Source organism: Grus americana, chromosome 1 (genome assembly GCF_028858705.1).
Source record: "Grus americana isolate bGruAme1 chromosome 1, bGruAme1.mat, whole genome shotgun sequence".
Classification (NCBI taxonomy): Eukaryota; Metazoa; Chordata; class Aves; order Gruiformes; family Gruidae; genus Grus; species Grus americana.
Genome location: NC_072852.1, coordinates 56,591,515 through 56,616,562, shown reverse-complemented (window position 1 = coordinate 56,616,562; position 25,048 = coordinate 56,591,515). Strand labels below are relative to the sequence as shown.

At 57.6% G+C, this 25,048-nt stretch overlaps 2 protein-coding genes across 4 annotated transcripts; one reads left to right on the top strand and one right to left on the bottom strand.

The window, feature by feature from the left end:
- The first annotated feature begins 1,796 nt into the window (after positions 1 to 1,796).
- CSDC2 (cold shock domain containing C2) lies at positions 1,797 to 11,323 on the top strand. The gene is made up of 4 exons (XM_054841691.1): positions 1,797 to 2,040; positions 8,477 to 8,742; positions 9,004 to 9,126; positions 9,391 to 11,323. Exons 2-4 carry the CDS (start codon positions 8,567 to 8,569, stop codon positions 9,551 to 9,553), a joined length of 462 nt encoding a protein of 153 aa, XP_054697666.1. The 5' UTR covers positions 1,797 to 2,040; positions 8,477 to 8,566; the 3' UTR covers positions 9,554 to 11,323.
- A 2,914-nt stretch (positions 11,324 to 14,237) lies between these two features.
- Positions 14,238 to 23,760, bottom strand: PMM1 (phosphomannomutase 1). Of its 3 annotated transcripts, none has more exons than XM_054814386.1 (8): positions 23,415 to 23,675; positions 23,187 to 23,304; positions 22,178 to 22,254; positions 21,890 to 21,981; positions 19,517 to 19,616; positions 18,564 to 18,639; positions 15,503 to 15,618; positions 14,238 to 14,681 (listed from the first exon to the last, which is right to left on the bottom strand). In XM_054814386.1, exons 1-8 carry the CDS (start codon positions 23,658 to 23,660, stop codon positions 14,559 to 14,561), a joined length of 948 nt encoding a protein of 315 aa, XP_054670361.1. In that variant the 5' UTR covers positions 23,661 to 23,675; the 3' UTR covers positions 14,238 to 14,558. The 3 variants fall into 3 exon arrangements, 1 of the variants encoding a protein (XP_054670361.1); XR_008575647.1 differs by lacking the exon at positions 14,238 to 14,681 and adding an exon at positions 17,489 to 17,676 and having other exon boundaries at positions 15,502 to 15,618; positions 23,415 to 23,760; XR_008575648.1 differs by lacking the exon at positions 14,238 to 14,681 and adding an exon at positions 17,489 to 17,673 and having other exon boundaries at positions 15,502 to 15,618; positions 23,415 to 23,760.
- Between the last annotated feature and the right edge of the window lie 1,288 nt (positions 23,761 to 25,048).

Genomic DNA, 25,048 nt, shown 5'->3' with positions numbered 1-25,048 from the left:
TGTACCACAAATAGGGTGGGGAAGTACAGATATTTGTGATGGTTGTGATATGCAATGTACAAATGTTAAATGAACATCTGGGGAAGAAGAGGGCATGCCCACACTGCATGTCCCCAGTGCTCTTCTGGCCTCCAGCTGTTTCTAGCTCAGTGCCCTCCTGGGCTGGATGCGTAGAGCTGTCCCCCAGGAGTGGATGGGCCATCTCAGGAGAAACTCAGAGTGGACACTGAGAGGTGGCTGGGTTTCTCCTCCCCTTCTTTCACAAGGTTTTGAAGGGTAGACAGGGGAGATGAGCCTTGTGGTATCTGTAGGGGGTGAATGAGGCTCCTGTTTTGTCGTGGAAAACTGCTTGAAACGCCACAAGCAGAGTGTAACGAGCAATGGCAGAACCCACCAGCACTTGGGGTTTCAGTGCTTCTTGGTGATCTCGCCATGGGCTGGGTCTCTTCTGTCCACAGGGCCTTTTTCTGTGCTGTTGTTCATTGACAGGAGAGAAACAGCTGCTTGGCCATCCAGTCCCTCTGCCAAAGCCCTGGGACAGCCATGGATCAACACCTGGATGGATGGATGGATACAGCCAGGTAGAGCAGTCGTGACCCTGTCTCCTGACTCTGTGCCGTGCCTCACAGCTTCCCACACAACTTGTACACCACCCTGCAGCCCCAGGGGTCATCGGTGGAACAGGTCCAGTTGGCACCATCATGTTCAGCCACCTAGAAGAGAAAGGAAAGAGTCATGTTTAAGAAACCAAAACCAACCCACAACCACACCATGTCACAAGATGCCTGTGACAGCTCCCTGCAGCAGACACTGCACCATGGTTGTTCTGATTTCTTGTAAATTTTATTCCAGAGTCACAGGGACCTGCATGGTAAGGTGCCGGTGTGGTCCACCCTTCTGCTCCAAAATAAGACTGATATCACCTAACTTCCCCCCAAAGCATGCCTACACAGCCTGTTCTTAAAAACCTCCAGTGATGGAGACTCCGGTGCTTCCCCAGACAATCTACTTGAGTAATTAACTATCTGTTCTGTTAGAAACTGTTTCCTAATGTCTAGCATCAATCTTGCTCCTTGCAATTTAAACCCCATTACTCCTCTCCCTGTTCCCCAGTGGACGCAGCAAACGATTGATTCCTGTCCTCATTGCATGGCTCTGTGCCCCCAAGAGAGAAAGTCTCGGGCCGATTTATGATGTTGCCTCTGCCCACGGAGATGGCTGTCCTGAGCATGGAAAGGGAAAAACTGGAAAGATCTTTTTGGGGTCAGGGGATTGGCATAGTGCACTGCTAGAAATGAAACCCTTAGAAAGTGCCTAGGTTTGCGATGGCTGCGAGCCTGGAGCAGGGGAGCAGGATGGTGGGGTGGATTTGTGGCACGTGCCCTCTGCCATGCTCCTCTGTTGTGGCAGGGGTGACCATGGCACCCACGGGTGCTGTGGGGCTGCAGGCTTGGGCAGGCGGGGAGAGTGGCTGCAGCAGCACCAGTGGGATTTGGGGTGATGGGGGGAGAGATTCGACCCGTTGTGGGGGACCCCTCCTGGTCCAGGCCTGGCCTCCTGGCACCATCTCCCCCTCCGGTGCCTTCCCAACCCCCCACCCCCCATCTTGCTGTCCCTGCAGCCCGCCCCGTCGCGTCCAGCCATGCCACCAATGCATGTCACGATGCAGCCCCCCCGGGGCCAACCCTCATCCCCTCCATCCCCCCGTGCAGACTTGCTCCTTTAAGCCTGGCTCAGAAATGACCAGGCTGATCCCTCCCACCTGCCTGCTCCCCCTGGCCTGGCCCTGACGTCAGGGGAAGGCGTGCGGATGCGTGTGTGTGTGTGTGCGCGAGGCGCGCATCATACACACATCAGATACCGCAGATCCATCGGCAGGCAGCCGGCAGGCAGGCAGGCAGCCAGCCGGAGAAACCCCCCCGGTAGCCGGGCTGTGGGCGAGACCGCTGCTCCTCGCAAGGTAGCGGAGGAGCGTTCGGCCCCGCCGAGCACCGATGCTTTGCAGAGCGCAGCTCCAGGGAGCCCGTCGCTGCTGAGGAGGTAAGGGCAGGCACAATGGCCATCCAGCTTGCCCGGGCTATTGTGGCTGGAGGTTAAACTTCACGCACCGCCTTTTTCTTTCAAATCTGCTTTTTCCTTTTGACGGCGGAGAGGTGCGAGGGTGAAGCGTGACATCCCTCCTCCGGTTTGGTTATTCCCCACCAGCCTCAGGAACAATAACTCCTCTGGGGGTGGTGGCGGCGGCGTTGCATGTCTGCTTTGGCTGGGGGGCAAATAGCCGGGGCTTTGCCACGCAGGGCTGACATCAGCTGGGACCCAGCTCTCAGAGTGCCGGGTGAGGGAAAGGCGATTTGTAAAAAATACATCTTATTAAAGCAGGCTGATAATGATGGGGGCTTGAATTGGGGTTTCTTTGGGACTGGCTGCACTATTCATTCCTGCAGATGGCAAGTTAGATCCACAAAGGAGGAAGGAAGGACATGGATGAGGACATCTGCGCCAGGTCTTTGCACAGACACTATTCTAATTAAAAAAAAACCAACCACAAACCCACAACAAAACAACCAAATCCCACAAACTTGGTATTTGGGAGTGATGATTATGCATATATGCTTAAAAGGTAAATCTAGCCTCCATGATGGCTTCTCCCTTTGCTTCCCCTTTGCATGTGGCAGCCTACTTGCTCTCCCCCATGGCCTCCCTGAGAATTGGGCAGCCCAGCACTGACTAAGGGAGCTTTTTATAATCGATCCATAAAGGTGACATTCATATTTTAGCGCTAAGCAGGCTGTATCGTAGGCGAGACTATCTCAGCAAAGATCCCTGGAGTTGTGAGCGTGATTGGCTTAGCTGGGGAGGGGACGCTGTCAGTGTGTATTCCCCAAAAACCGCCTGGTTTATTTTTCCTATAGTAATTTCTCTCAGCAAAAGGGGTTTTAACATGCAGGGTAGGCAAGGAAATTGCTTTTCTGGGTATTTAATGGCATGATCCGGTAACCAAAAAAAGTGAGGGGGAGGCTGAGAGGCTTTCATTAGCATCGGACAGAGACAGCATTTGTAAAAACCTGCCAGACGCCGAGGCTGTGAGCCTCCTCTGAGGAAGGGAGGATGGAGAAACATAGCCCGGCGAGCTCTGTGGTGGTCCTGCTTGTGGTAACCCCTGCCTGGAGCCATTCCCCAGCTGGTTCCTGCCCTTCATGGCAGCCCCCCGGGAGAGATGCCAATTTGGGGTCTCTGCCGGCCACCACGTTGTTGTTGGGTCCCTTGGCGCATGAATGTGCCAAGCAGCTGAAAAATTTTTTTTTTTGGTTTTTTTGTTGTTGGTTTTTTTTTTTTTTTGCATCGAGCTCTGGGGACACACTCCCGTGTCTGGGGGGGATGGAGCTCTTCTCTATTTCAGCTTGTGTCTAGACAGGCTGGGTCTGGGGGGGGCATCAGCCTCCCCGAGGATGGCGGCAGGCCAGAACATCCCTCTCCCTGCTCTGTGGGGAGAGGAGATGGCTGCCGGCAGCTGGCTGTGGAGATGGGGTGTCTTTTTAACATACAGAGACCTTTTTGCTACTAGGGTGGAAGGAGCACGGAGGTAAACCTGACTCCTAAACTGGGGCCACGGGCAGTCGCGAGGGATGGAGAAAACGTGATGGCGAGCGGCAGGGAAGAGCCCGTGCGGGAGCTCGCTGGCAAAGGCAGGAGAGGGAAAATAACCTCCAGCTTCTCGGATGGGGCAGGGGGAGCGGTGGCACTCGGGAGACCCGAGCGTGGTGGCAGACAGCATCTGAGCCAGGGATTTGCAAAGGGACGAGGCAGCGAGAAAGGAAACGGCCCGTAAAGGCAACAGCGGGCCGGCCGAAGGGTCACGTCTAGAGCCGGAGCATGACAGCCGCTGGCAGCACCCATTCATCCATCTGTCCATCCCTCCATCCACCCGTCCATCCATCTATCCTGGGCAGCCCGGGGGTTCCAGCGGATGGGAAGGAGCACAAAGAAGTGCCGCGCGGGAGGGCCGACTCGCCGAGGGCGATTAAGCCAATTAAATATGTATTCCCCCACCCGGCCGAGGAAGGCGTGAGGGGTTTTTCTTTGCTGCCGCTAATGAACGGGGAGTGGCAGACAGAGGCTGGTGCCTCTTCAGAAGGCTCCTTCCCCCCTTCTGGGGGACCTTGAAAGGCTGTTTAGTTAAACAAGGTCACAGCCAGCACCCAAGTCAATGTGTTTGGCTTTAAAGAGAGGGAGAGAGACAGTGATTTTATTTGATAAACCACAGACCTTTCAGTGGCTGGTGATGAATGGGGTACTTGGATCTCGAGATAAAAGCTGATGTGTCTACTGCCTGTCTGCCTTAATTGGCCTGGGTTTCCTGCCTTCGCCCGACTGTCAGCTCGGCTCGGAAGCCTGCCCTCCGAAAAATATAAAAGCAAAGCTGGCTGCTGCTGCTGCCAAAAGAACCCCTATCACCAGAGGGCTCTAGGGTTTCAATCCAAGATGGTTTCTTTGGGGACCGGGGAATACGGACAGGGTGGGGGGTGTTTTTGATGAAGAGCATCCTTCCAGGGAGCGCTGGGCTCGGTGCTGCTTACGCATGTCCTTGCCTTGGAGGACTGTCACCTCGGGGGACCCTCGGAGCAAAGCAACCGAGGGGAGATAGGGAGGAGCGCGGTGGAGGTCCTGCAGTGGTGACAGGGGGTTGGTTATGCTGAAAAGGCTTCCTGTGCCCCGCGGCACAGCCGGGCTGCTTCAGCCTCTGCTTGCCTCCTCAAGTGACCCGGATTTCATCCCCATACCGTATACGTGCGTGGAGTGGACACGGTGTCATGGGTGGCATCTGCCAGGATGGGAGAGGTCCGGGGTGGGGAGAGATGCTCTCAGCCCCAGCAGAGGTTAGGGTGACCGCCGGCGATGAGGAGAGGGGGGAAAAGCCTCCTGTCCCCCTTGTTGCCTGCTGGGGCTGCAGCGTGGAGAAAGGGCTGGGTGGAGGATGGTGGGGTGGAGCAGAGGGAAGGAGAAGGGCAGGAGGATGGGAGAGGCTTTCCCTGCTCCTTGGCTGGGCTGGGAGGGGAGGAGGCAGCGGCGAGGACATGCTCACATCTCCCCTCATCTCTCAGCCCGCTTTTGCCATGAGTTTAATTTCCTCGGTCCCTTTGTTTGCTGCGGGGATTTAAATGAGGTGGGAGGCAAGATACCGCCCCGGAGCGCCCCGTGGTGCCAAAGCTCCTGCTCAGCCTCAGCTTCACCAGCACTGGCAAAGCCAGGCATTCAGCCACTGGGCCCCAAGGCTGACCCACAAATTTGGGGTGCTCAGGCCAGGCACTGGAGCATGGCAGAGTGCTGCTGGCCGTGGGAGCCAGCCTTGGCACGGCCACAGGATGGACACGAGTCTGCTCCAGCCCCTGCCCCAAGCAGAAGTTAGGTGCAATGCCTCGGTTACAGCAGGCTGCTCAGGGACATGTCCTGGGGGGGTTGCATACCCCCAAGGATGGGGGTCCTACAGGCTCGCTGTGCCCTGGCCCTGTGCTCACGCCCGTGAGCTGCCACTCCATGCCAGGGTTGTCCCCCACGTCCCCATGGGCCAGCCAGAGCCCCCCAGAGTGCCCATGGGTGGTCGTGCCCGACTCATTCTCCTACATGGGGCAAGCTCAGCTCGTGGGGGCAAATGGCAGCCCTGGGAGGGCACCCCCCGCTGCCACCTGTGGGCCTCAGGAGGGGGCTGTCTGCCTCCTCTGCCCCGGCGATGCCCAGCATGCTCCTGCTCCCCACCATTGCTCGTCCCCCGAACCAGGGAGCCTTCCAGGGCACCCCAGCCCGGGCGGGTCCTGCAGGTGAACCTCGGGCAAAGCCCCACTTGGCTGCCACTTGGTCTGCCCACACCATTGTGCCCCTGCAAGGCTCCCCCTCTTGCACACCCCTTCCCCTTCCCCTCTTATTTTTATTTTGCCTCTGGGAAACTTCCATTTTTCCAGTGCCTTGCAGACCCACTGGAGGAAGCTCTTTATCCTGGCACCAACCAACCCACTCAGCATACTAATCGTTTGCTCCAAGCATCGTTATTCAGGTTAAATACTCTCCATTGTCCCTAATCTGGTGGGGAAACCGAAAGGCCTCCTCAGTGAAAGCTCACACAGAGGAGGCGCAGCGTGGTGAAGCCATTTTCATAGTGGTGACTCCATGATGTGGCGGAGAACCGAGGGCCGCTTCTCCCAAATCATCCCACCGGTCTAGCCCCGACACCTCCTGGGAAGGTGCCAGACCCTGCAGCGACGCTTGGGGACCACATCGCTTTTTGCTGCCCAAAAGCGGCCAGGCTGCTCGCCAGCGCAGGCAGGGCAGTTGGATGGGGGGCACAGATGGGAGCAGCAAAGCATCTGGCTGGCTGCCCCGGCTTTTGGGCGTCTCGCTTGGGTGCTCCCTGAGCCTCTCTCAGGCATGGGGGAAGAAGATGGTGAGCCCAGGCATAGGGGAAGGAGATGCTGAACCTGGGCATGGGGGAAGGAGATGCTGAGCTTGGGCATGGGGGCAGGAGATGCTGAGCCTGAGCCTGGGAATGGGAGAAGGAGATGCTGAGCCTGGGCATGGGGGAAAGACAGTCTAAGTCTGGGCATGAGGGAAAGAGATGCTGAGCCTCAGCATGGAGGCAGGGAGATGCTGGGAGCCGAGCAGCCCCAGTGCGGGGTGGACCACAGAGCAGAAGGCAGACACGTGCGCTCCAGTTGCTTCATGGCAGAGAGAAACCACTGAAGCGCATGAAGGGTTTGGTGTGTGGGCAGATGGGAGAGATGTTTTGGAGGGGTTTGAGGCCGTGGCTGGAAATCGTCTCAGAGGGCAGGAGGAAAATGGTGGCTTCTTCCTTGGGGTGGGACCGTAGTGTGGCCTCCGCCGCCTGGAGCTTGGGGTGAAGCTTTGCAGGGCTGAGAGGGGGCAGTTGTTAGGAAAGAGCTCAGGCGTGGATGGGCACCAAAGTGGGACTGGCAGTGGTTGGGGCTCGGCGATAGGCAGACCCCTGGCAGGGGAAGCAGGTGGAGGTGGGTGAGGGGAACAGGAGCCGCCTGGTCCCTCTCCAAAACTTCAGCTGCTCTAGAAACCTTTTCCCATGTCCTTGGTGCCTGCTAATTTGGGAGCGGAGGTGACCCCCTTTCACACGTCCCCCCAGGGCCGTCTCAAGGGGCCGTGGATGAGTCAGAAACCAAATTAAATATTCTGTGGGTTTCCCGGCATGTGCAGGTGTAGTCCAAAGATGCCACATGCCCCAGTGGGGCGGGAAGGGCTGGAGGGGGTGGTGGGGAAGGGGACGGTAACTCTGCGGGATGTCGGGTTCCTCAGCTTGGGGTGATGGGGAAGCCCCCAAGGTTGAGGGGTGATGGAAATGGATGAGCCCCCACCCAGTGCCCCCAAAGAGTGGTGCCCCCAAGCAGCCACTGATGTGGGGCACCCCAAGCCAGAGGCACACAGCCAGCATCGAACGTGGCGATTGATGGGAAGAGAAATCAGCAGAGCAAAGGCTTTCTGACCAAGTGGCTGCGGTGCTGATCACGCACCAGAGCATCTCGCTGGGATGCTTAAAAATGCACACACCCCCCAGTTTCATGCTTGGGGTGGTTCGGCGATGACAGCCTTGCCCACACTTGCTCCAAGTCCTGCTCTTTGGCAGGCGCCCTGGCCATCAGGGTCCATCACCACATCTTGCACATCCTCTGGCAGCCAAAGGTTGCAGGTTTTCTGCCCCTTGGGGCTTTAACTCCTTTCAAACCGCGTGATGCCAACCAAAAACTGGAGCCCGATGACCACAACACCAGGAGGTTGTGCTTGTGTAGTGGATCATCTGAGTTGCCCGAGGGCTGCGCGTGCCGCTGGTGGCCCTGCAATAGCCTCCCCGTGTCCCTTCCCTGTAGGGATGTGCCCGGGTGGGCAGCGAGCCGTTGGTTGGCACTGGGGTTGGGTCCTAAATCCCATAGTGCTGAGGAAGCCTCCAGCAGTGGGGAGACCTCAGACCCCTGACCTTTACCTACCTGTTGTCTCAGTCTTTTTCCTTCACCCTTTTAGCAGAAATCTCAGGCTGGGGAGATCTCAGAGACCAGGACTGGGGGGCCGGACAGGCTGGTGCTGTGTGGGCATCCTTCCCAAAATGGTCCCTGCCCGTGGCAGCCAGTGCTCAGCCACTCCTTCTCCCAGGGCGTGCTTTTTAGCAACTTCATCTCTAATGTGTGGGATTATCCTGGAAAATGAAGGATGAAGCAACAAACCAGGCCCTTCCTTTCCCTCAGGATTTATCTGCTGGAACATCCCAGGTTGCTCCAAGCTAGGACAGGCTTGCTGGGGTGATTCCCAGTGCCAGGGGTTGCTGCCCAGTACTGAAGTCTGGTGGCATGCAGCCTGCCCCACAGACATGGGGCTGGGAGCGGAGGGGGCAATCCTTGACAGCAAACTGCCCCCACCAAAAGCCCCCCTCCCAGAGACCTGTAACCACCCCCCTTTTGCTCCCCAGGTTGCAGGCAGCAGACCCGCGTGCCCGGGCGCCCTTTCTCCTGCCACCCGCCCACCCGACCCCAAAACGGAGGAGCCCGCCGGCCCCACCATGTCATCAGACCCCAGCGCCCCGCCAGCGGTGCCACCCCTGCACTCCCCCAAGTCGCCGGTGTGGCCCACCTTCCCCTTCCAGCGGGAGGGCAGCCGCATCTGGGAGCGGGGAAACCTCCTGCTGCGGGACCTGCCCAGCCCCCTCCCCACCAAGAGGACCAGGACCTACTCGGCGTAAGTACCCGGCACGCGGCGAGCGGGCTCGGCACTGTCCGGCTGAGCCGAGCGGGGACCGCGGTCACCAGCAGCGCCTGCAAAACCCTTTACGCCTGGTGCACGTCGCCATCACGGTGCATGGCATCACCGCACCCAGCTGCCCGTGGTGCTGCAGGTGCTCTCCTGGGGAACACCATGTTTTCATAGCAAACCTCTCCTGGTGCTGCCCCCCGGGGCGAGCGCCACAGGTGAGGCATCTCCATCCTTCTCCTCCTGCAGGACAGCGCGTGCCTCCGCCGGCCCCATCTTCAAGGGTGTCTGCAAGCAGTTCTCGCGCTCCCAGGGCCACGGGTTCATCACCCCTGAGAATGGCACAGAGGACATTTTCGTCCACGTGTCTGAGTAAGCCTGGGGATCGTGTGGTGCTGGGACACGCTGGGGGTACTGTGCCATCAGCACAGGGCTGGAGACCCAAGGGCTGGGGTGGGGAAGTCTCCGGGGGGTGGGGGTGGGGAATGGGGCTCTACCTGTCCTCTTCCCCCCATCGCCAGTAGGTTTTCTTTCCCAAGGCGCAGCTGGTGGGTTGGGTGCCTTCCTGGGTGCTGGGTGGTCCAGGGCAGGGGTCCAGCTCTTGGCCCCAGACCCACCACCTCTCCTCTCCCGCAGCATCGAGGGGGAGTACGTCCCGGTGGAGGGGGACGAGGTAACGTACAAGGTCTGCCCCATCCCTCCCAAGAACCAGAAGTTCCAGGCGGTGGAGGTGGTCCTCACCAACCTGGCACCCCACACGAAGCACGAGACGTGGTCCGGCCAGATCATCGGCTCCTAGGCGCCCGGGGGGGCCGCCAGCCGCTCAGCCCCATGGCGCGAGCCTGCCCGGCCGCTCGCAGGAGGTGCGGGGGGAGCCGAGGCGGTGACGGGGCCGGGGCTGCCCCAGAACACGCAGGTGTTTGCGTTCGGTGTCTTTTATAAGGTTACGGTTTCCTTTCTCTGTGTGTGTTTGTAACTGTCTGTCAAGGGGGACGGGGGAAGCAGAGCCCTCCCCTGCCGCCCCCCAACTCCAGTGCCGAGCCCCATGTCCCCTTCCTTGCCCCCGAGGCCATGGGGAGTGGGGAGACCGGTCCTGCCCCCATCCCACAGCCCCCCCCGGCTCCCCTGGGCTGAGGTGGGTGCTGAGAGCAGGAGGGGACCTGGGGGAGGCTGGGGGGCAGCTTGGCTCGTCCTCCTGAACCCCGTTCCGGTGAGACTGGCACCCTGCTTAGTCCCGCTGCCTGCAGCATGGCAGCAGGGGGGACGTGGTGGGGCTGGGGGGAAACGGGGCGGCGTGGGGCGGCGTATCACTGTGCGGGGACGGGACGGCTGAGCCCTGTCCCCATCACTGGCAGCTCACGGCACCCACCTGAGCCACGTCCCTCCATCGAAAGATCTCAGGTCAGCGGTGCCACGGGGAGGTGAGTGGCTTACAGAAAGAAAAAAAATTAGTTTTAAGGGGCAAACGAGTGCTGGCAGGGTGCTGGGGGTGCTCGGCGTTGTGCCAGGGGATCTGCGCCTGGGCGTGAGCAGGGGTGCGCTTGGCACCTCTGTGCTCCCTGCAGCTGCCGGGCCGGTAACGCACTTTTCTTGGCTCGGTGCTGACGTGGTTTTAGGGAGATGGCCGCCTCCTCTTCCTCCTCCCCTTGTCCCCCCAGCCCCCTGGGGACCTTCCTTCCCACATGCGCGTGTGTGTGTGCGCGCATGTGTGCACATCTGTAGCTTACCGAGGGGGCGAGGGGCTGAGGGGTTCGGGTAGCCTCGGCCATGGGGCGAGCGCCACCGCCCCCTCCCCAGCCCCTCGGTGTAGGCAGGGTCTCATATACAAAGCACAAACTTCATTTTTGGTCTTCTCCACCATACCCTGGCCAGGCGGGCTCCCGTGGCCTGGGGAGGGATGGGCGGCGGGACGGGGACGACATGCACCCGGCTGGGCCTGAACTGACCCCAGGGAAACAGTGCCTGTACCCACCCTCCGGAGATTATCAGCATCTTAAGGGGTTTATTTCAAATCACGGCAAGCAGCCCCCGCCAAGCGGGGCGGGCGATGGCGGCCGGCTCCCCAAGCACCCACTCGGCAGAAACCGCCGGCACTGCCAGTTCTCAGCACTGATATGAGACGGGCATTTTCCACCTTTCTTGCCGCCGCTGTTGCCGTGAGGACAGGGGTCTGCCATCAGCGGGGAGAGGAGGGGGGCAAGGCTGGTGCCACGTGGGACAGCTGGGGCCCTGTGGATTTGGGAGGACCACCGCACGCTGCCCCAGCCCAGGCTGGTGTGGGGACTGCCCCGGGACCCCACCGCTCATCTCACTGCCAAACCGAAGCCCGGCTCACCCAGGGGCTGCTGCAACACTGGCTCAGGCCCCAGGCATCCCCGGGACACGCAGCCAACTTGGCCAGGCAAACTTTGATTATTTTTTTTTTTCTCTTTTTTTTTTTTTTTTTTAAATAAACTAAAACCCTAGACTTGTTGGTGTTTTTACAACTCTGGTGTGGTTCCCGCCTGTCTGACGGTGTGTCGACCTTTGTAACATTGGCAATAAACCATTAAAAATTACTTTCCCATGAGCCCTGCCTGTCCCGGCTCTTTGTCCTGTGCGCGTGTGTCACCGTGGGGATGCTGGTGGTTCTCCTGGGTAAAGGACCTGGAGCGCCCAGGGATTTATCCAGACAGCAGGATGGACTCACCCACTTCCACACAGCGTGTCCCGGGGGGTCCCGGGGTGTTCCAGCCTTGCTCGGGGGGGAGCAGACCCTGAGCCTGTGACAAGAGGCTGCTGCCCCCCAGGAGGGGTGACCGGGACCGGGGCTGGTCCCCCGTTGGTGCAGGGATTTCAAAGTGCGGCTGCCTGCTTTCACCCCAGCAGAGCCCGGCACAAAGCACACACTGCCTCTAACCCGCTGCGTCTTGTAGCTTTAATATGATTGATTAAATTTTTTTCTTTTAATATTCATATATATATATATATGCATTTAAATATATTTCTTATTTAACAGTTGGTATCAGCCAGACAGGAGCCACCCATCTCACGGAGATACGGAGCCATATGGCACGACAGTCCCCAACGCGGGTCCCGTCACGTCCACTCGCTCATGCACACACGGGGAGAAACCCCCACTCACACCGTGGGCACCCACTGGGAGAGGAGCATCATGGCAAAAGGGTCTCGGGGACAGGCGTGCACCGTCCCCCAGGTTGTAGGGCTCCCACCCCAGCGTTGTGCCTCATCCCTGCCTGCAAAAACACAAGGCAGGCAGCCGATGTCCCTGCTTGAGCAGGGGGGTGGGACCAGATGACTTCCAAAGGTCCCTTCAACCTCAACCCTTTTGTGGCTCTGAGACCCTGGGGCTGCCCCAGCTACTTCTGCTGCCATCCTCCTCCTTCCAGCAGGACAGGGTCTCCTGGCAGGAGGTGCCCTCAACTAGCCCGAGCTTGGGGTAAGATAGAGACAGGAATGGGGAAAGGTTCCTGAACTGGATCTCACCCATGCACGCACGAGCTCCTGAGCAGAGAAAGCGATGGCTGGTGCCTCGAAGGTCATCCCTGCCTCTGCCCTGCTTGCCCTGCAATTTCCCCCACCCTGAGCAAGGGACGTGCTGCCATCAGGAGCAGCCTTGGACAGAGCCTGCCCTTCCCTTCAAATATGCAAGAAATATGCAAGGCATCTCAGCCCCCAAGGCCACCACTGTGCTTTGTGCCTTCAGGGACAGGCCCTGCTCTTCACCCACCATCAAGCTCTCTAGACATCCTGCTGACTTTGAATAGACTTACAGGAAAAATAAACCCCCCAAAACCCACACATAACCTGATCCACAGTGAAACAGAGAAGGAGGAACCACAAAACACACGATTCCTCCATGAGGGTTGCAGTGGGGGGGCCAAAACCAGTGTCCTATGAAAAGGGTACCCTGCATCCAGGCTTCCCCAACAGGTCCTCTTCTCCTACGCAGAAATTTTCTCTGGGTAGAAAGAGGAATTTGTGCATTTGTTGGGGATTTCCAGATGCTGGGCAGACCGCTGTGCTCATGCAAATGTGATGCATTACAGACCTGATGTGTTGTAGAGTTAAGAGGTGCAGTCAGGTGAAGGAGACAGCACCCCGCCAGCGCTGGTCACGCAGCACCCCTGCTCCTGTGGCCAGGCAGCAGTGCCAAGGTCCACTCAGGACTCTGCCTGTGGCAACGTGGGAGCCCTGCCCTGGGTCTAAAAGCACCAATGCATTTCGCCTGAGGAACTTGGCCCCTTGATTAAGTGGCAGTAGCCAGCTGAGAAGCTTCTCTCTGCAGTCCAGCTGCTAGGTGGGAGATGAAGAGCAATGGTGAGGAAAGCAGGAACGGGAGAAAAATAGGCGAGAAAGCAAGACCAAGAGATGGGGCAGTGCCATACCAGCAGGGATGTGCTGAGAAAGGCTCCCAGGGAGCAAGGTGGGGAACTTTCGCAGGAACCTCTGGCACCCTCCAGGTCCACAACCACCAGAGCTATTAAGCAGGACATCTCCCTTGAGGGGATGCCTGAGCTCCTCTTGAGCATCAAGTTGTGGCTAGCACCACTGGTGCGGTCACACACCCCTGCAGAACAGCCAGGAGAAAAGGGGCGACATGAGGGAGGAGGTCAAGGGCCAAAGGAAAGATGTGGTTTTGCAACTCACAAAGACCCAGGAGAAGAGAGGAGCAGAAGGACACGTGACAGCTGCACTGGAGAACTTGCGTCCCTAAGGGTGATCATGTAAACCAAGCGTGTGGGACGAGATGGGGTGGAAAAGCAAGCTTGGAGGGCACTGTTGAGTGTGTACCTCCATTGGCACTAGAAACCAGGTCTGGCCTGTGTTGGCCCTCTCTGACAATGTCTCTGGCAGCACTGTGGAAAGCTGAGCACTGTGAAGGAAGGGGACTCGCTCTGTTATGAACGCCCTGGGTAAGGTTTTACACTGACACATCCGTGACACCTAATGGACACGTGGGTGGGAAGACCCGGGGTCCTCCAGCTGCGCCAGGCAAGGTCTGACTTGACAACTTCTGCAGAACATGGAAAATAAACCCATGGTAGCCTTTTTTTTTTTTTTTTTGGTAAGCGAAAGAGAGAGAATTAGTTTCCTCATGCACCTGAGCAAAGCTCAGAGCAGTAGCAGAGTCATTTTAAAACTGTCATTCCCAGGTCAACTGCAGGGACTGGCCACGGTGTGGCACCGAGGTGAAGGACACAGTGATCCTCTCCATTAGGATGCACAACACTGCAATGAGCCGGGGTGGCAGCGACCCCTTCCTACCCTGGGCTTGGAGCAAACAGCCCTCCTGGCCTCTGGCTTCGGAGCAGCTCCGGTGAGAGCGCTTGGGGCCACGGCAGCCCCATCCTCCCCAGCCAAGGCGCAAGGGGGAGAGAAAGGTGAGACGCACGTTCTCCCATGCAGAAGCGTTAAGAGAAGCAGAGCGAAAAAGCAGAGACGAGGGGAGGGAGAACGGGATGGGCACACACACACTATTGTGACTGGCCCTTTCAAACGCTTTCCGACCATAAAAACATCTGCATCGCTGCCCACCACGGCCTGAACTGTCAAGAGAGAAGTTTTGCTGGAGGTGAGGACGGTCTGGTCCCGCGAGCCCCAGCCGTAGATGAGGAGTGCCGAAGGGCTGCTCAGCGAAGGTCCCCTCCTGCACGCCCACCCGCACTCACGCGTTACATCCTGACCAGCTCTGGAAAGTGGGTTTTTTTTCGGTCTACCCTGAGCAGATTCCTCAAATGAAGGTGCTTTTTCTGGCGGAGGGGAGAAGGTGGGGCCGGGGCAGGGCTGCGGGGACCTGGCAGTCAGCACTCGTTTGCTCTCTCTGGAAAGAAAATTTCACGGCATCGCTGGACTGTGTCCTGGGGGGACTGGACGCTGTGTCCCACTGTGCGAGGATCGTCATAGATTTCATAATCATTCCCTCCCTGCAGGGAAGTAGAAAATAGGGAAAAGGTTAGCAGGGTCTCGGCAGAGCATCCTCATCCGTGAATCCACATCTTGCTCTGTCCTGTGGGGAGCTGGGGTAGGAGCCAGCGGCTGGGCAGGCAGGGACCTGCTGGGAAGGGGCTGCCAGGGCTCTGATGGCCTGAGGGAGGCAGAAGAGGCTGGGCTGGGAGCCCTCCTCCCTCCCTCTCTCGCCTCCCCTCTTCAGTGCCAGGGGAGGAGCACAGAAAGGATGGGGAAGGTCCTAGACCAGCAAAGCTCGTCCAGGAGCCTGGGGTTAACCCCTGCCCTGCCTGTGGAGGGGACAGCAGAAGGTGGGGCGGGCACATTTGGGCGGCAGAGGTTGCCATCATCTGCAAAGAGCCGAGTGGATGGCCAAGCTGGTCTAGAGCAGCAAGGAAGCATCATCCTCCACCACTCTAAAGGGAAGACAAAGGTGTTCCCACTGTCGAAAAGCCCTCTCTTAAGTGCTGGGGTCTCATGTGTTGGGTCCTGTGGGTTGCAGGAGTGGCTGCCCCCTTCCCGAGGTTGCCAGCCAGAGGAAAGCGATGCTGAGTTGGACCTGCTCCCCAGCACAGTGAATCCAGGGTGATTTCCCCATGACCCAGCAGGCCTGCAGCCATCACGACCCTGCCACAAACATGTGCCGCACGAGAGCATCTCTCCCCCTCGCACCACTAGAGGTCTGCGTCGCCGCCGGTGGGACCCAGGCCGTGGGACCCGTGATGGAGCAGCTCCATGCAGGCTTGCCAGGCCAAAGGAGGGAGAGCGGCCGTGTGTGGGGCGAGCAGGGCATACTCACAGGGGTTGTCTCGTTCCCAAAGAAGTGGATGGTGTCAAATCTCTCGTCATCGAGCACGTTGAGGCAGTAGCGCTTGTCCCAGCCCTCCGGGAAGACGTCAAAGCTGATCATGCCACCTGCCAGCAGAAGGGAGGGCATCAGACAGCGTTGGTGGGAGATGGCAGGGTGTTCCCCCACCCTGGGACGGGCAGGAGGAGGGGAGAGGGCTGGATATCTGTGGGGAGCCCCCACCCCAAACAGCAGCCAAGTACCAGCTCTGCCTTGGTGTGCCTCTCCGGCATGTGGCTAGGTTAGTGGCAGATGCTGTTCCTATGACAACAGGCTGGAGTGACATCAGCATGGCTGGGGTGACATCAGCACCGCTCCCCTGACTGCAGGCAGGCAGGCAAGCAGGACCCAGCGGGCTGCAGGGGGGGTGCTGGGGTGAGGGGTCCCAAGAGATGCATCCACTGGGGGAGATTTGGGGTCACGCCTTGCAGATAGCATCAGCACATTCTGTGTCCCAACGGGGGACAATGTCCTTGGAGACTGGCTCCAAGCTCTCTTTTAGGCTCCTGTGTGGACATCACAGGCCCTTCTAAAAGCACTGCTCCGATGCTCCTTAACCCTGCAGGGACCGGGCACTCCCGGCACCCCGCACACGCAAAGCAAACCCCACGCACCGCACAGCTCAGGGGTCCCATCTGGCCACGCTGCAGGCCCCGAGCAGGCTCTGCACGCTGATTAAGGACCAAGGACCTTGCCATGGAGGTACCACGAACCCGTCGACATAATTGGGCAGGACCCTGGCCTGTCACCTCCTGCCACAAGAGTCAAGTGTGGGTTGCCAACATCTGGAGGGACACCAAGGCAGACAGGGCAAACGAACAGAGGTAAGGGAGCTTTCCCAGAGAGCACGCCTACATGTGCACACGGACACCCGCAGCCACCGAGGGTTACAAACTTCCTAGCCCTTGCTCTTAGACCAGGCAGAGTTTTACCCCAGCACGGTGCTGCCTTTTGCGGGTGCTTGGAGGCAGCACCTTCCTCATCCTCTTGACCTGCCCCGCTGCATGCACAGGCTGTAGAGCCAGACCTTTGTCCCAGCACTGACACAGGTGACACGTTCCTCCCAAAACAAAGACCACGACTTAGTGCACGCATGTGTTTGGGTCTTGCTCGGAGCCAGGAGGAACGGGGGATTTCAGCTGGGATGTGCATCCTCTGCCAGTTCAGATCTCTGCTTCTCTTGGTTTCAAGGGGACCCCCTGCTTCTCCAGGCAATCTACTGGGCCACCAGCAATCCTGGAGTTTCACGTTCTCCTTCTTCACAAATCATAACCCTACTTCTCTTAGAAAGGGGGTGAGTAGACAGGTACCCACAGGGATGGTCCCTGCTGCAGGAGAGGCACTGATTCCCCGGGCTGTTCAAACGTACGTATCCTGATGCTGTGCCCCTCTGCTCCCTGGCTGGTTGAGGTATCCCTGTTGGTTTGGGAATCCCAAACCAACCCTCCTTGGAGCCTGAGGAGCCAGGGATGGAGCCTGTGTGTCCAGCTCAGGGAGGAGGATTCACTGTGATACGGACAGGAGCAAATGCCTTACAAGCTCAGGGATGGGGACGCCCCCAGGCTCGCAGCAGAAGCCAGCATCGGAGCAGGAGCTAAACTTGGCTGACCTCATAAATCTTTCCTGGTTTTGTATCCAAGGTGATTTACGTGTGAAAAACACCGCATTACACTGCACTCTGGCCTTTTAAACAGAGCTGGGCAGCAAGAAGGGGCTCCTGATGTCAGCTGGAGAGGGTAGGAAATCAAAGGGAGAAGAGGGGGCGTGGAGGACAGCCAGCACTGCCCCTTGCCTAGGCAGAGCACGGGTCTGAGGGGCTGCAGGGACATCTCCTACCACCTCTGGGACTTGCGTCCTCCACAGCCTGGGACAAGGCACAGGGAGCCGGCTTGGCAGAAGAGCCCCATTTCCGCGTGTCCCTGTTTTTGGATGCCTGACCTGAGACACCCGCGTTTCCTTTGTGGAGGAGCGGGGGGGGGCCGCAGCTCCCCTTGTCTTCACGCTTTTACACAACAGGCCTGGGCTCTTCATGGCGGCTTCCCAAATTCAGAGGAGAAAGGCCCGTTGTTCTGCTCTCGTCCCCCGTGCCTGCGGGGACACGGCGGCGGGGACCTTGTCTTTCTCTGCTGTGACAAACGGTGTGTGTCAGAGCTGCGGGCAGCACAGGATGCCCCTGGCAGGACACTGAAGGCAAGGGGAGGCTCTCAGGAGCAAAGCCCTTGGAGGACCAGAGGGACAGACCCTCTGGGTGTAAGAGTGGGGTGTCACCTCCTGCCTCCCAGCCTTGTCACCCCCTTGCCCTTTGGCTAGGCTGCCACATGGCACCTTCTTATCTCACACATACCCACCGCTCTGCTTCAGCCCCACCGCTTCAACACCCTCATTTTCCTCCCTGTCCTGGCCAGACCCCCAGGGTTTCTCAAGCCCTTCCTTTGGTTCCTCGCCTTGGGTAAGCTGGCTGTAAGAACAGACCTCCTCCCCAAGAAGTGATCCTGCAGAAGGCCACGGCATGGAGCTGCAAACTCCCTGCCTCTCGGCAGCTCTTCCTCTAGGAAGAAAGATGTTTCCCTTGTATCCAACCCTCCCAACAAAACCCCAGAGCCGAGACACGCACGAGGCTCCTGTCTCCCTTACACCACGGCATTCCCAGAGAGAAGTGCACGTGCCTGGAGCTCTGCTGGCCACCCTGCTGCTGACGCTTGAGCCAGGACAGACGTCCTGGGCAGGGGTGGGCTCTGCAGCGCTAACTGGAATTAAGGCAAGGATAGCATCACGGGACAGAAACCCGCCTGTCTGGCTGATTCCCAGGGAGGCAAATCTGCAGCGCGGTTTATTCTCTGCATGAATGCCAACGTGACGCCCCCATGGTGGCTCTCCAGGAACAGAAGCTCCTTGTGCTCTTACCAGGGTCTCCCTAGAGGGAACAGCCAGGATTTCCACTCCCCTTCCCAGCATTTTATGGGAAACACGATAAAGAGGTCAGGGCAAAGCCAGGGAAGCCCCCTCTGCTCACCTCGAGAGAAACGCAGGCCTTTGCCAGCAAACTCCCTCTGCAAGGCTGCCACAAACTTCTCCCGGATCCGCTCTTTCTGTGGAGAAGGAGGAAAGGGAAGGAAGAAAGGTTTGCATAATTAGATGTCGACAGTCTACCAAAAGTCACCATACAGCTGTCTGCTGGGCAACTGTGGCATCGCATTCCCCCTTCCCACCTGCCCCCGGTGTAACGCCATTTAGCCAGCTTTCACCAGTCCTGCCCAGCGTCCGTGTAAAAACCCACCAGCTCAGGGCAGCTCCAGGAGGCTCCTGGGAAAAGCAGATCCCAGCCCTTCCTTGGCAATGAAATACAACTGCCTCGATTTCCCAGAAGCCCAGTCCATAACCCAAAGTCTCCAGCTTTGCTTAAAAAGTCTTGCAAAGTCTTGAAAAGTCTCTCGACCCCAAGACTTCCCCCACCTCTGCTCACCAGGCAGAAACTGCCTGGGCCAAACACTCCAGAGATCTGCCCAGCAGATCCGCTGTGGCCGTCCCAGTCTGGAAGGCCCATTAATTCCAGCTCTGTTGGGGCTGGGGGAGTGGGAGAAAGAAGACAGCTGCTGGGCCAGCCTGGAGGGATGGTGCAACCTGAGTGGTTTAGGTGTCTGAGGTTTTCAGTGCAATTCTCTTTGGTTACTGTAAACGAGGAGACACTCTATTTAATAAGAAGTGCCTTATTCCTTGGGGCTCTCCCACACGGACCCCATTGCATCGGTGGTCCCCAATGAAGTCAAATTCTTCCATTCATCTGTGTCTCTCCTTGGGTTTTCTGACCCCCAGTCCTGTCTCCACCTTGCTGCATGTGTTGGCCTGGTGCACAGCTTGGAGCTGGGCTCCTTTCTCCATGGGAAGGGGGGAAGCAGGTAAGACCCAAGATCTGTGGTGGTGCAAAATCAGCAAAGGGGAGGGTGAGCCCGAGTCCGGCCCGTGTACCTTGTCCAGCTCGGAGAACTCGATTCGCTCCTCTGGGGTGCAGCTCCGTCCGATGGGGGAGATGTTCAGCATCCCATTGCGAAACTCAATGAAGGTTCCTCTGTGCAGGGGCAAGGGCACAAGGTTACTGGGGCAGCGAGAGAAAAACCAGACCTTTCCAGGGGAATGGCTGCTCAGTGAGGCATGCAGTCTCTGCAGGGACACGCAGGAGGAGAGAAGCCATGCCCACTCATGGGTGCTTCATGCCAGGCAGAGACCAGGCATCAACAACTCGGCTTAAGGTCTCCAAGGGGCTCATAGTTTTATAAAAAGAGAGTGTAAGAGAAGAGGAATAAACAGTTCCTGCGTGCCCTGGGGATAGGCTGGAAGCAATGAGCTTAGGTGAGATGATAGGAAACATTTCCTAGTGTTGTAATAACTGCAAGGACAGCCATTGCCTGGACTGGACCAACCGCTTGGTGAGACTGTGGCATCTCCACCCTTGGAGGCTTTTAAGAAATGTTCTCTGTGGTGAGTTGGGTGAAGCTGGCAGTACCTTGGGGCACTGGGATGGAACAGGTCAGTGTGACTCACTGCTGATGTCTGGCAGCAGGCTGATGAGCAATCAGGGGACACAAATCAGGTAGGACCCGCAGGGCCTTTGTATCTCCCATTTGTCCTCTGTACCTTTGACTGCAACCCTTATCTAAGCTTGCACGGACAGGACCCAGTTCCTGCTTGCCACCCTCACCTTGCACTGGCGTTGCTACTCTACTGCTTCCTCGGTGGGCTGGTTCAAAGTGCCAAGCCGTCAGAAAACTGCTCCCTTCTTTTCTCTTTGCTATAAACCCAGTCAGTTTTGTTGTCTTATCACCTTGGATTAGCTCACCGAGGGGTCAGGTAGGTACCAGCACTGGTGGGGCAGAAACGACAGGGGATGGCGGCACTGCCAATTTGAAAATAGATTGAAACTTTTGTGGAAACCTAGCTGGAGCAAGGACATCCCTTCCCCTCCAGCTGAGGAGCCCTGAGCTCATTAACCCTCTGATGTCACTCCCGGCCCTCTTGGCTGTTTCTCTGTGATGAAGCGCTTACCACTCTGAGTCTGGGGAAAAACTCTCCACCTCCTGTCTCGTAACGCAGTGAAGAACATCATGGGAAACGGACACACAGGCAGCCATGCCTGCAGCCTGGGAGCAGCATCCCTGCAGCACCAAGGGTTTGGTGGCTCATGCCCCAGGCCAAGACTTGGGAGATGTGGGTTAAAGTCCTTGCTTTGCTAGAAATCCCGTAAGCCTAAATCCACAGAGGCGCTTGGGAGCTGAAACTTAGACTGAGTGTTGGGCAACCAGACAGCAATGAAGCAACCAAACAGCCTTGAGGGTTCTCGGTCCCAGCCCACGCTTTCGGGGACACGTTCAGCCAGCAGTCCTGTCGCAAGGAGCCACCCTGGCCCCTCTCACCGGTCCTCCTGTTGCCACATGGTGACTCACATCAGGCAACTAATCTCGATCACAGTTTAGCAACTTTTACCAGCTTCATTTTGACCAGACAGCTCGCCTGCTCGGGTTCACTGTACAAACACAAGGGGAGAGCAGGAACAAACCAGCCGGGGCACTGCTGGCTCACGCTGGCTCCAGGTTTTTGTGAAACCATGGTCTGAGGGGTGGTTTGACACTGCACCCAGACTGGTTTAACTGCAGGCTGCCTCCGAAAGAGGTCCTCCTGCTCTCCCCTTCCACCTTCACACCATCTGCTCCCTCTCCTTTTCTGTGATAACAGGGTGAGCCGATCCAATGGAAAACTATGCTTTTCTTTCCTGGCAGTGGCCTAGTCTTCCTTCAGAGGAGGTGTACCAACCCAACACACCCTGCGGCTGCTAGTTCTCATGGGGGGAAGCAGAGGGGAACACACGGTTGGGGCAGAGCAGGGTCAGCCCTATTACCAGCGGTGCCAAGCAACACTGGGTCAGAAACAGTGTGAAACTGTGTGCTCAGGCGCTGGACCTCCCATCTTAAGAGCCATTGTTCGTCTGTTTGGAAACTCATATGACCAATGATGCCCGATGCCCTGACCAGTAACGAGCTGGTACCATGGTCCTAAATGAGATGCATGAAGTGGCTGTACCCTGGTGCATGCAGTGGCTGTATCCTTCTTCCCAGGGAAAAAAATCTGAGGAGCAAAAGACTCTCCAGAACTAAGACCCTCCTCCATTATTTGCCCACAGTGCCCAGCTCGGTGGGACAGTGATCCTATACAGGGCCTCTAGATGCCAGGATAAAACCTGGAGCAAGACAAGCTCAGTAGCTCAGCTGTTCTTACGAGAGCTCTGGAGCCCAGAGCTCCCTAGAAACCAGTGATATGACTGCCATTTGCAGGGACTTGGGTCATTACCGTTTCTTGGGCAGCTTCAGCAGTGCCATGTAGTTGAGACAGAAGTTGATTAGATCCTGCAGCAGCTCTTCCCCCAAGTGGTCCTGAATGGCCTGCGGGAGGAGAAGGGGGAGTGAGGAAGATGCTTGACCTTCCGTGAAGCCCACCCAACAACATGACCCGGAGGAGTGGGACATTCGGATCTGGCATGTGGGGAGAGGAGAAGAGGCTGCCCATCTGCCTGGGGCCAGACACTGCTCCCCAAGGTGCACAGGGCACAGGGAAGAAGAGCCATGGAGCTGGACCTACCTGCTTGGATACCAGCTGCCCATTCTTGTATTGCACTGTGCCGTTCTCTGCGAAGACATAGTCAAACTTATCGATGACTGAGGGGGGAGGAAACAAAAGAGGAAACGTGAGTACTGCTGCCTGGGAAAAGGGGCCAAAAGGACTGGGCTCAGGACTGAGACATCCTCCTGGTTCCTCAGTACCATGCTTTCCACACTTCCCGTGCTCCGCAAAGGGCCACTGACCCTTCTCACTCACTGCAAAGTGGCAAGGAGATTATCTTCTGCTCACAGGTGGGGAGCTGACGCACACAAGGGGAAACGACCTGACTGAGGTCACGGGCTGAATCAGTGGCAGGACGAAGATAAGGGTTCCAAAATGTCAGGCTTTCAACCACGTGCGTGTTACTCTGCTCTGTCTCCTTCCCTCCCCACTGCCAGAGTGCTGGGGTGATGCAGTTACTGGTTACCTAACTCCAGCTCCTCCTGCAACCCGGACACACAGCGCTGCCGACTCGGGGATCAGCCTCAGCCGGGAATTTCTCGGCCTCCCTCCGCTAACGAGGCAGGAGGCAGAGCTCGGAGCCCAGCCACGCTCGGCATCCATGCCAGAGAAGGAAAACAAGGTGGAGGGTGCGGGGGCTGCCCCTTGCCCTCCCACTCCCTCCTCTACCTCGTGTTCCTGTTTGAATACGATGAGGAAACACACACCACACCACCACCACCCCCCCCCCCCCCGCCGGAGACCCCACCATGTAGCAGCAGGGAGACAAAATTCGCAAGGGGCTCCTGCCCGCTGGGGCTGGGGGAAGCTGTCAGAGCCCGGATGAAGCTCGTACAAACCCGACGCCGGAGCCGGCAGCGTGGGTTGGAGCATCCCTGCCTGCTCTCCGCAGAGGGAGAAGGAGCCGAGCAGCGGCACCCGCCTGGGCACGGCCAGCCGCCCCAAGAGCAGGCTTGGGGTCAGATTTAGGACACAAGCGACACGCACCACCCCCCCCCCACCCCACCCCAGGGGAACCGCATCTCACCTTCGTCCCCGTCCCCTAGCTGCTCGGCTATCTTGGCGTAGTCGGAGCCTCCCACCACGCCGATGTGCACCCTCTCCCGCAGCTCCCGCAGGAACGCGTCCACCTCCGGCTCGATTTTCTGCAGGGGAAGCAGCAGCGGGTGAGGCCGCAGCCGGCGGGATAAACTCCGCCATACTGACCTCATCTTTCCCCCCTCTCCAAAACTCAATAATCCCCGTGCCTTGCTACCTGCCGAGCCGGCGTTAGGGTCCCATCCACGTCAAAGAGACACAGCACCCGACCCCGTGCCGTCTCTGCCGCCATCCCCGACAACGACCCGGCCTCTATGAACGGGAGGCGGGACTGCAACGAGGAGGCGATGGCGGCCGCGCCGCCCTTCCCGGGCAGCCGCCGCACGAATGTGCGGCGGCTGCCCGGGGAGGGCGGTGCGGCCACGGAAGACCCTTCCACCAACCCCCTCATCCGTACCCCCATGTCTCGGAAGGCCCCTCCATTGATGCCATAGCGTGCAGGTCTCGAACAGCTTCCCCCGCTTCAGGTCTTTCATTAAATTCTTTGCTTTAGAGCCCTAAGGAGGGACCTGGGAGTTTGGAGGGGGGGGGGTGTATGTGTCTCTTCACATTTGCTGTTATTACTGCAGTACCCCCCTGCATTTAGGAGTTGGGGGTCTGGATTGAGCTACCTGGTAAGCTCAGCTCCTCGGGGGGGGGGGTTTCTGTGTCCTAAGGAAGGGGACAGGAGCAGCTTGCATTCACCCCGTCAGTCCCCGTGCCTCACCTTGCATTTCTAATACAGGATGCTGTTAATAGCTAATATTTTCACTGGAGAAGTGCCGTTTTCAGCCTCCACCCCTCTACCAAATATACTTCTTGCAGTAATTTTTGCTTTGACCCACTTAGCTGTTACCCTACGACTCATTCAGGATTTAATCAGACCATCTGGTCAGATCATATTCATATGACTTTGCATTATGCTGGCCTGACTGGCTGCCATCTCCTACAATAATTCCTGAATTATTTTCTGACATCAAAAACAACCTACATGGAACATTCAATGCTTTTTGCTCAGCAGTTAACTTGCCTTCTCTCCCTGGACGGTGCTCAGCGTGCTGAGCTAGGGTGAAACCAGAGGGGGGAGATTTTTTTTTTTTTATGGTCTAGTTGGTTTTTTTAAGTATTATTTGCTTACATTGTGCAATCCTTTTTCCCAGTTCTCCACCAGATTCCTCTCAAAATGAAGCATTGAGGTGGCTTCACCAGTTCTGGGTTGTTTTTTTCCCTCATGGTTTTGTTTTTCCTGCCCCCATTCAATGAAAGAGGGATGTACAGAAACGACGTTAATAATTTACTTCTGTTCTATTGCCTCGGACAAGGTTTACCAAAACATCCTCAGCTACTTGCTGAGGGAGGCATTCATTGTGTCCACCAGTTAATGTCACCAGGATAGCTATTTCCACACTGTTTCTGTGAGTTGCCTCTGTACCATAGTGAGTCAGGCAGCCTTGGACGGCTCTTACAAGCGGTATTTGTCCTGGCATCGATGTTCCTGCAAAATCATGGCCTCTGGGGCCTTCTGGATCAGACCCGGGTTATGAGCTCCCGCCTCTGGAAAGCTGGACTCCTTTCTCAGATATATCGAAGCTCCCAGAATGGTTTCTCAGCACCCAGCTGCTTAGTAAGCAATTGGGTGCTGAATTTTTAGTTCAATTTAGGCTTGTCTCGGTGTGATTACATATATCCCTCATCAGTTAATGTGTGGGCGCTTACTCCAGAATATGAATACTTCAGAGCGTGTCTACCATGGCATGCTGAAGGGATGCCTTCACGGATTCGGGTTGCTTGACTACCAGCAGCCGAAGAGCT